The following is an 11,031-nucleotide window of genomic DNA, read 5'->3' as shown; positions in this document are numbered from 1 at the left end:
GATTTTGTATCAGTTAGCCATTCACCGTTGAGAATCACTAATTATGCGTCCAATCAACGATGACGATGTTTTGCGAGCTGGACCCGGTTTTGACGAAATGAAATCACTAAATACCGAATAATTACTCAATTTTCTGAATCAAATCAATCGCTTCTTTAAGTCTCTGTGATGGGACCTACATGATGATATATCCCGATATATATATTCTTCATACGCAGTTGAGAATGGATTGATTTTAGTAAATGAGGAGAGAATCCCACAATGATAATAAAAAGGATTGTATATATATCTCATAATTTCTGTAGTATCTCATTATTCCTGAAGATGACTATTAGGATATAGTCGAAACGTTGAAATAAACTACTATCTCGAAGTTTCATTTTCGGACTTTTTATTATCATTGTGGGATTCTCTCCTCATCGCGTCAACACGGATATAGTGTTCTACCAATCGTGATTTTAGTAAAGCTCCGCAGTTTATAGAGCGAAGATGGATTATAACAGTTCGACATGTGTAAGTTTACTGACCCCAATAGTTAGATAATGTAAAATGTAACGCATTGTTCGACCATTCTTGTCGTACGTGGCGTTGTACCATAGATAGACCTCTTATACAACTGGTATGTCTTCAAACCTAGAGGTGCTCGCACATGTCTCCCGTAAAATCAGACATATATCACATGTACCTCTTGTGAGTTACACATATTCTAAATAGTTCAAGATGTAACTGGTAAAGGTGAGTTTGTTGTAGTTTTAATAAAGTCAAACATTGAAATATTCGCCATCAATTTTATGTTGATTTCTTCAACAATTTTCTGACCCAAATATGAAAATTCTAGTTAAAATTTTATTGACGATTTCAAAATATTTTCTGAAAGCGGTGAAAACTCTGTATTTTGTACAACTGTCAAAAATCAATTCATTTATTTTTCTAAATTGTATGATTTTATTTGTAGGTTTCGCGGTGGGTCGCAATTTCGGATCCTTTTCCAGTATTTGGTTTTAAGCGCCATCCAAACCCGGTAGGTTCATTTCACATACATGTAAATTCAAAAATGGCATTTTTATTGGCCGACATTTTTTTCGGAATTTCTTGCATTTTCAGGATTTATTTGGAATGGAATCTCGCTCAAACTAGTTCAGGATTATGTAATTTAAACTGTTCTCAAAAGCTGAACTGTTGTTAAAAACACAAGTATCTAAATTGACTCAAGGATTATCATTGGATTCATACATTACACACACAGGATTGGATAAACTGTAAGTTAGAAAAACATTAACAGCTGAAATTATGTTTTATAGGTTTAGTTATTTATTAGGAACTTACTCGGTGAGTTAGTAAGTAAGAGAAATTAGTACAATATCAAATAAAATGCGGTAGTTTAAGTAAATATAAATTTGGGTGCGATACGCGGCGAGGGACCTGGGAGATCTCAGGTGGACATCAGTTGGAGGAAGCAATTTTTTTACTTTGATGCCTAATATCTTTATTTCAGGATCCCGTATTTCATGGTTCTTTTTTCCAGGGTTTCTTTCTATATTTGCAGGTGTTTTTTTTTCTTTTTTTCTGAATTTCCTTTTTTTTCTTCAAATTCATTGTTTTACTAGAACAACGCCTATTATGTACTTTTCTTGAAATAAACAGAACAATTTCAGGGTCATCGCTGAGACAAGACCCCAGAAGACTAGGCCACAGAGTACGTGTCTTCACCCCCAGCACACAACAGAGTGGCCAGATTCAGGTGCGGCCTGTATGTTCTATTTCAGTGAGAAGAACAAGACCCCCTAGTCACAGAAGATTGAACCTGAAGTTGAATGATGATGACAGAGTGACTGAAGAATTCAGGTGCGACCTGTATATAATATGTCTAATCGTTTATATTCTATTTCAGTATCCCCTCACATCAACCTCACCCTGCCTCAATAGTTAGAAAAGTTAGTTAATAGTTAGATAATCCATAAATTAGAACATAATTTCAGCTGTTAATATAAAATACAATTGTAATTTCAAGTGGAACTTTTTAACAGTAAAAGTTGCATTTATTTACAATTGAACTGGATTGAAAATGTTTGACAGTTCGTGAGTTAAGTGTGATTTGAGTAAGATGAAGAGTTGAACTGTTGAACTCTACTTCTTATAAAATACAAATGACATTTACTTACAACTGGTTTCAGGTTCAGACAGCACCCACCCCACCCCACCGCTCCCGGTCGGGCCCTATTCCTGTGGTACTTGGGTTTCTGGTTTATTTGGTTGAATCTATTTCCTGATATTTCTGCTGATTTTGGTCGCGCGCTGTTTGTTTTGATGTCAATGTTTTTTTCGCGTATATTTTTAGAAGATGCAGTTTTTTTGATGATGAATTCTAGTTTAATTGTTAATTCAAATCGAATTGATAAATCACGCGGTGCCTTTCACCACATTTTGAAGTCATCTCGCGCTGTTTTATTTTGAAGTCATCTCGCGCTGTTTTATTTTGAAGTCATCTCGCGCTGTTTTATTTTGAAGTCATCTCGCGCTGTTTTATTTTGAAGTCATCTCGCGCTGTTTTTGTTTTAATGGGTTTTTTGCCTCGGCTGGACTAGAGCCAACGGCAAGCCAAAAGGCAGTGAGGATAACGTATCCCCGGCCGAATCATGGCCCGGTTTTTCATTAGTCCGGTTTTCATGTCCGCGTCCGCATTATAATAATGTGAAATGCGACACTTTAGATGTCATGGCTCACATCATCGCTACCCGCCCTATCCGAATTTGGCTCCTAGAATTTCACAAGTCATTAGACTGGTTGCCTGTCCCATTCAATATGAAGATAATTGAAGATAGAGACCGGTAACCAGTCTAACAAGTCATTATCAAATTTTCAGGCCCCTTGAATATACGAAATAATAAATGGGATATTCCATCACTAAATTGAACTGTTCTCTGTTCTCTGCGTGATTATGCTCCGTTTGATCTCGTTGTTACGCCTTTGTGGTGTGAGTATATTTTTCAGGATTCGAACCCTTGGCTGCATTAATTTCAAAATGGCCGCGCCCATGGAAATTTGAGTTCGACACCAATTTTGATCGATTTCTTCTTTAAAAAGGCAGTAATTCGCACAGCCACGCAATCGAATCGGTGAAATAAAGTGAGTTTCACGTTTTTTTTATTTAAATTTTCAAAATATTAGAAATAATAAGATGGGGTCAGCTAGAAGAGGAGGTCGGTTGTTTGAGGTTTTTCCGATTGAAAATTGGCGATGCTTCCTTTTTCCACCACCATACGATTCACTGTAACGCAGGAAGTTAAACCGTGAAATGAATCCATATGTTTTTCATCACTGTTTGATGGCCTTCATCTTGTCGTAGCGTAATAGATTCCAGTTGGCAGTGGGCCGACTTGACTCTACTCCTAAATTCCTCCTGATGTCATAGCATACTTACTTCATAGGTTCCTCTCATGATGTCACACTGTTTAATAAAGTTCCTCCTATGATGTCATAGTATACTTACTTCATAGATTCCTCTTGTGATGTCCCACCGCTTAAAAGAGTTCCTCCTATGATGTCATAGCACACTTACTTCATAGGTTCCTCTCATGATGTCACACTGTTTAATAAAGTTCCTCCTATGATGTCATAGTGTACTTACTTCATAGATTCCTCTTGTAATGTCACACCGCTTAAAAGAGTTCCTCCTATGATGTCATAGCACACTTACTTCATAGGTACCTCTCATGATGTCACAGCACACTTACTTCATAGGTACCTCTCATGATGTCACATTGTTTAATAAAGTTCCTCCTATGATGTCATAGTGTACTTACTTTTAAGATTCCTCTTGTGATGTCACACCGCTTAAAAGAGTTCCTCCTATGATGTCATAGCATACTTACTTCATAGGTTCCTCTGATGATGTCACACCGCTTTAAAGAGTTCCTCCTATGATGTCATAGAAGACTTACTTTATAGATTTCTCTCATGATATCACACCGCTTAATAAGAGTTCCTCCTATGATGTCATAGCGTACTTATTTCATAGATTCCTCTCATGATGTCATATAGTACTAACTTTGTAAATTCCGCTTGTGATGTCATCCTCGTTAAGATTCCTCCTATGATGTCATAGCATACGTACTTCATAAATTCCTCTCATGATGTTATAGTGCGTTTAATGATGGGCTTAAAAAGTTTCCTAATGATGATGAAGAAATGAATCAATCAGTTGATTCTAAGGGATTTTAACTGATTTTTGTCCTTTTTGGACGCAATATTTTGGAACTATATTACATATAAAAAATGTATAATATGAAATGTATAATATGAAAACATTTGTTGATTTTTTCAGCAGATATCGTGATGTCGGTCATTGAAGGTATCGGTGATGAAGTCACTATTTTCGCGACTGTTTTATTCATCTTACTCGGGTTACTGATCGCATGGTTATCATCGCTGCAACCGGCGCCATCTACCAGCGACCAGGCTACGACTAGTTCTCGTACCTCGGAGCCCTCTACGTCGACTACGCGTGACAACGGACCGCCGGACGCGTTCGAAACTTCGGCAGACGACGTTACGCGCACCGACGAGGGAGAAAATACTACGAATTTAAACGCGGAACCGGCGCCCCCTGGTGACTCGAGTTCTCAGCAGACGCAAGAAGATGGACTTCGTCAACGAAGTTCGCAACAGATTCGAATCAAACTGAAATATTTGGACGACAGAGAGCGCGTGGTTCTAGCGAAACCAAACGAACAAATCGGACAATTCAAGCGGTACGTATCTTACTGCGGCAAGCGACCATCCACCAGGTGCATGGATTAAATTATAAAGTTATTTGCTTTTTTCAGCGCTCATTTTCTCGAGGAACTCGCCGACGACTTCAACATCCGGCTGATATTCAACGGTCAGGAGCTGCGCCAGGAGAACGAGACCCTCCAGTCGTACAACGTCGACGACAACAGCGTCATCCATTGTCTCGTATCCGCGGCGACGCACCAACAACAACAACACGGCAACAACGGCGCGGACCGCGAACAGGACCACATCGACGTCGATATGAGTAATTTGATGTTCCCGTTATTCGGACTCATACTCGGACTAATCTGGTATTGTCGGATTACATACAGGACTTTCTTCAACGCGATGTCGACCCTCGCGTTGCTAGGGGTTACAGTTTTGTTTATGTTCGCGGTAATAATCACGTTTCGTAACCAACGGCGACCGGAAGTTGTTCCATCGCACACAGCAGACGGACTGAATCAGCGGACTCAGTGAACCGGGTTTAGCAGACGGACTGAATCAGCGGTCTCAGTGAACCGGGTTTCTCGTTATTCTCAAATCTAAACTTTATTTATCAGACTATTTTTTGGTTTCAGCGAGAAGCAAAATGAAAATAATTCCTTGCTCTAAATATAGCGTTAATTAGCTAATTAGTTGACTCGATTAACTTATTTATCTCTTTTTCAATGGGGAACTCTAGCCTGACTGTAGATACATAGGATTCCACTTGTGGCAAGTGAGGATCCACTAGGCGTCGCTAGTGCGCAGTAGGACATCATCTACTGCACGATAGAGGATTCCACTTGTGGCAAGTGATGATCCACCAGGTGTCGCTAGTAGTTACAATTTTCTCTAGGTTTCAAGTAAAATTGAATCAAATTTTCTTCTTTTTGAGTAAATCAATTATCAATGAAAACTATAACAAACATTGACAGCAGAAAATTGTGAATCATTTCTGAGACTCGGATTGATTAGTTTAAATGAAATCCGACAATGTATGAATGGCTATTAGTCACGCCACCTGGCGGTGCTGAAGTACACTTATTTGTTAGGCCTAGGATTAAATCCACTCTGTAGAAACGACAAGAGGCTGGTTTCACAATATGTGTGTGGGTAACATTTGACTCTTTAATTTTGACTTCATAAGAGTCAATCTTATAATTGCGCATTGATGTAGACTTTTTCTTTCGCTGTACGGTTTTTTTCGCATTGTTTTTTTTTCTGGAATATCTTGTTGAAATATAAACCGCTAACACCTTAACAAGTAGACTTATTTTTCATTTCGTTTTTGGATGGATTCAAACCCCGCTCAAAGCTCCTATCGAAAGGGGCATTGCTACAAAAACCGATAAAAATTTGAGTAGTCAGAATTTTTTTTTGCGTGCAAACATCTTTTTATTGTAATGATAAAGTTTTACAAAATAATTCAAACTTGTTCCGTATTAGTGTTTGACTTCCATAAAGAGAAGTCTTTTGCTACGTAAAGACAAGCACCGAGTGTACATACACCCCCTTTTCTCAACCCCGCAATATGCGCATCAGGTGGACCGTCCCCCACTCCCCTCCCCCCAACCAGGAATGTGATACAGTCATAAGATGTCATCAGGTTCGAATCCCTGCAGAAGGGAGGAACGTGACAGAGTCTCACTAAGTCATCGGGTTCAAATCCTAGTGTCCGACTCTCTTTTCACGACTGGCCATATTTTTTATATTTTAAACAGAAACAATCAACTGGCCATATTCAAATTTACATTTTAAACATATCACTGCTCTCTAACAAAAACATGAATTCATTGGTGCGAATGAATTGACCCATATATAAGTACACCAGCAGATACATTACATAGACTCGACATGCAAATTATACATTTGTAGGATAATTATTAGATTATGCTAATGGAACTGATAGTTTCAAGAAAAATAATTCATTGAAATCTAATTCATATGTCGTATACATAAGGCTAAAAAAAATTGATATCTTGTTTCTCCGCTCTGCTGAGCTTAAATGTTGACCCGGCCGGCCGCCTATCTACCCTATACATTACTTTTTTTAAAATCGTGATCAATTTTACCATGACAGACCCGGCCGGTATAGAAATGAACTGTTTACAAATTTTATCAAATTTTACAAAAATGACCCGGCCGCTGCGGAGAAACAAGGTATCATTTTTGTTTAGCCTAATAAAGCAGTTACCAAAATGGCGCCAATTTTCAACACACAATATCAAAACAGTGCTCGACAAAATCAACCAAGTGAATGACAACCTTATATGTGCACATAGCCACTAATCTTCGCAAAAACCACTGATCTGAATCCAGTTCAACAGTTGTTGTTGAGCTCGTTTTTATTCAAGATTTCATCAAAGTTCTTTTTTAAATACAATAACAGTAACACTAAACGTCGAACTGTAACCGGTGATTATTACGATGATTTCCAGCATGTCTCAGTACGTTTACGTTTGGGGCAACCGGCCCCAGAGCTGTGGAACTGGATACCGTGGAACTGGACCCAGAACCGTGGAACTGGACCCAGAACTGTGGAACTGGACCCAGAACTGTGAAACTGGGACCAGTGCACAATCGAGTCCAGAGCTGTGGAACTGGTTTAAGAACTGTGGAACTGAATCTAGGTCCAGAGTGAAACTGGGCCCAGAACCGTGGAACTAAATTCTGAACTGTGGAACTGGTTTCGGATGTGAGGAACTGGAGCCCTGAACTGTACAATTGAGTCCAGAACTGTGGAACTGATTTCAGAATTGTGGAACTAGATACAGAACTGTGGAACTGATTTCAGAATTGTGGAACTAGATACAGAACTGTGGAACTGATTTCAGAATTGTGGAACTAGATACAGAACTGTGGAACTGATTTCAGAATTGTGGAACTAGATACAGAACTGTGGAACTGATTTCAGAATTGTGGAACTAGATACAGAACCGTGGAACTGATTTCAGAATTGTGGAACTAGATACAGAACCGTAGAACTGATTTCAGAATTGTGGAACTAGATACAGAACTGTGGAACTGATTTCAGAATTGTGGAACTAGATACAGAACTGTGGAACTGATTTCAGAATTGTGGAACTAGATACAGAACTGTGGAACTGATTTCAGAATTGTGGAACTAGATACAGAACCGTGGAACTGATTTCAGAATTGTGGAACTAGATACAGAACCGTGGAACTGATTTCAGAATTGTGGAACTAGATACAGAACTGTGGAACTGATTTCAGAATTGTGGAACTAGATACAGAACTGTGGAACTGATTTCAGAATTGTGGAACTAGATACAGAACTGTGGAACTGATTTCAGAATTGTGGAACTAGATACAGATCTGACGTAATGAGTTTCATTCATTCGCGTTCTAGTTGAGTTCGCGTCTGCTGATGTTTAACTGGTCACGTGACGTTAGGGACCGGTCACATGACATTAGCGACGTAGGTGTCGGCACTGGCGCGTGAGTCGCGTATCGGCCCGCGGGGCACGTAGATCGACAGTTGTATCGGAGTGATGTTCGTTCGATGGAATTCGCGGATGAACGTCAGAAAATAAGCCATCATTCCGATAGACATCACCCACTCACTGGACGTACTGATCACGTGGTATTTAAAACCCTGAAACATACCGACAGAAATATTAGAATATTTGATGCTCGAATTGGTTAAGCCCAACGCAGACGGCAAAACCTTTGTTTCGCCGAAACAGAAAACACGTTTTTCAGAAAACGTTTTTTGCTCGTGAAAAACGTTTTTCAGTTCGGCGTTTTGTGTTTTGCCTCCCCCGCACACGGCATGACAAAAAACATCGAAAACGTTTTTGCACGAGGAAAAATGTTTTTTTCGGTGCCGTCTGCGTTGGGCTTTTGAGTTAAATAGTGGATAGTTGATAGTGTGACGATTTAAAGTTCATTGTTACTATGGTATTTATCCGCCGGTTATCTTTAACCAACTTTTGAGCAACTTCGGCCCCGGGTTGTGTTAAATTGATGTTAGACATTGTTAACAATTGTGATGTCGATGAGAAATGGGAAAATTCAAGAATTATGTCCGCCCAAAACATTAGACTCCTTTCTATGCGTTATCATACCGTGGAGCTAGACGAAAATATAGTGAACTTTATTTTCTAAAGGGTTTTAGTCTGATCGATTACCAGACGTGGTTTACGGTCCCGTACAACAAACCGCTGCAGTACAGTTAGCATATCTCATTTTGTCGTCAATTTCTTCGATTATACGATGCACAGTATTATACATTATAACAAACGGGCGGACCTAAGCTCTGATACAAGGAGGCCGGGTGCAACCCCTCCCCCAAATAGGGGGTATCTGTAAGGTCATCCCCAAAAGAAAAATCTCATCGGAAAACACTAAATTATTGTGGGAAATAAGCGGGAATGAATTCAAATTTTTTCAGGTGTCAGTTTAATACTTTTCATTTTCCCCTAGTTTCAGGGCGACTCGACATTTTTAGGGGGGATACGCACCGCTTTGGATTCGCCTTGTTCTTATAGCGGAACTTATAGTTAACTTCAGTGCTCGGCATTATAGACAGTTATTAAGTTTAATTCGGGGGTTAACCTAATTCTTTTTCAATTGAGTTAACCCGCGTGTTTAAGTTAATACCAGTCTATAAAACTTGAGAGCGCTTGGCATTATAGACAGGTATTAAGTTTTATTCGGGGGTTAACCTAATTCTTTTTCAATTGAGTTAACCCGCGTGTTTGAGTTAATACCAGTCTATAAAACTTGAGATTTTTTGGTATTAACTTTAACCCGGGGTTAATTCGTTTTTCATTTTAGTTAACCCCCCCCCCCCCCTCCTCCTCCCTGATACAACTGCGGCTCCAGGGGTCAGATGGAAATACGTTATAACCGATAGTTTGTTTATATCCAGAATGAAAATGGTGAAAATTGTCGTATGATTTGGTAGGAAATTCTAGGTTTGCTGATGGTATTTTTTCACTGCGACATTACATTTTCGAAAATTTTAAAAGTCCTGATCAATTCATCAATTACATGTATTAATCAAATCAAAGCCCATGAAAATAGTGAACAATCGTGGCATATGTTTTTGATGTACGGTTGGTTTAGTTTTTTGCACGCATCTCTTTTGTTCTATCACAACAGGACTCAGTAAAACTGCTCCGGTAACAGTTTGGATGTATCTATTATTGAATTCATGGTTCGGTTGATTTTTTGCACGCATTCTCCGTTTCCCGCGTGGATTTTTTTCAATTCCTGATTCGACAAAAAAAGGATCGATTGTAAATTTCTGCTTTGATAATTTCACCCAGTGTGAGATGAGAGGCAGGTGGTGCGGACATAGTCAATATAAACCAATCAGTTTCATCAACATTTCATCAACTTGGAATCGTTTGTATTCGAAGGTAAGTTCATCAATCGTAGAGTCATCAACATTGATCTCATATTGTGTAGTTATTGCTACGGACGAATTGTACAAGAACTAATTTCAACATTTTGAAATTGTTAAAACTTGATTCTAATTTTAGAAATTTGATGTTATTTTGAATTTGTTAACTTTATCTGAAACAGATGTTGGTTTAATGAAATTTACAAGAAATAATTCTAACATTTTCAAATTGTCAAAAATTTTTAGATATTTTCTGTATTCAATTCTGTTAAGTTTAACTAGCATCAGATGTAGGTTCTATGATTAATTATAGATGAATTAAATATTTTTATGACTGCTGAAATTCAGTTCAAATATCACCGATGTATTCGTTCCTATTTCAGCTTCGTAAATTGCTCGTATAAATCTGTGATTTGTCGCCGAAACAACTGTTAAAATGATCGGTAAGTTATAATTCTAATTTCACTGTAAACTTGTAAAAACTAATTCAACAAATAGAATGAAGATCTTTCTTTCACGAAGGTTAAACAATAATAAAACAGATTGTATTAATTTGTAGCGTCAATGCTGATGAAAATGTTGAGAAGTTTACTTCCGATCATGTTGTTAGTGATCAGTTTGTGGTCGATGGTGAACGCTGAAACTGCTGCTGCAGCTGATGATTCAGCTGAAGAACTCGCTCTTAGCCGTCGAAAGAAGACGGCTTACGACGAATGGTGGCGTAAAGCCAATGAACAGGCCGGGAATATCTGATTCCACTGTGGTTAAATTATTGATTCCATAGCGGATAAACTGATTCCACATCGTGTAATTTGTGTGAATTAATAAACAAAATTCATTGAATGATAAAACATTATTCTGTAGTTTATTTCATGACTCTTTTTTATGGCCACAGATTGGCG

The 11,031-nt window shown here is 38.5% G+C and overlaps 2 protein-coding genes across 4 annotated transcripts in view; one reads left to right on the top strand and one right to left on the bottom strand.

Moving 5' to 3' along the window:
* The first annotated feature begins 3,006 nt into the window (after positions 1-3,006).
* On the top strand, positions 3,007-6,004 carry LOC141906902 (transmembrane and ubiquitin-like domain-containing protein 1). Of its 2 annotated transcripts, none has more exons than XM_074796373.1 (3): positions 3,007-3,126; positions 4,328-4,751; positions 4,827-6,004. In XM_074796373.1, exons 2-3 carry the CDS (start codon positions 4,336-4,338, stop codon positions 5,251-5,253), a joined length of 843 nt encoding a protein of 280 aa, XP_074652474.1. In that variant the 5' UTR covers positions 3,007-3,126; positions 4,328-4,335; the 3' UTR covers positions 5,254-6,004. The 2 variants fall into 2 exon arrangements, with proteins under 2 accessions (XP_074652474.1, XP_074652472.1); XM_074796371.1 differs by having other exon boundaries at positions 4,325-4,751.
* Positions 6,005-6,145: 141 nt separating this feature from the next.
* LOC141906980 (DNA damage-regulated autophagy modulator protein 1-like) overlaps positions 6,146-11,031 on the bottom strand; it is a 29,948-nt gene continuing 25,062 nt past the window's right edge. For both annotated transcript variants that reach the window (XM_074796498.1, XM_074796499.1), the window contains exon 8: positions 6,146-8,374. In XM_074796498.1, the coding sequence (XP_074652599.1) occupies positions 8,180-8,374 (195 nt within the window). In that variant the 3' untranslated portion in view covers positions 6,146-8,179. The remainder of the gene's footprint in view (positions 8,375-11,031) is intronic.

The sequence above is a fragment of the Tubulanus polymorphus genome, chromosome 6 (genome assembly GCF_964204645.1).
Source record: "Tubulanus polymorphus chromosome 6, tnTubPoly1.2, whole genome shotgun sequence".
Taxonomy (NCBI): domain Eukaryota; kingdom Metazoa; phylum Nemertea; class Palaeonemertea; order Tubulaniformes; family Tubulanidae; genus Tubulanus; species Tubulanus polymorphus.
This window is presented reverse-complemented; position numbering and strand designations above follow the sequence as displayed.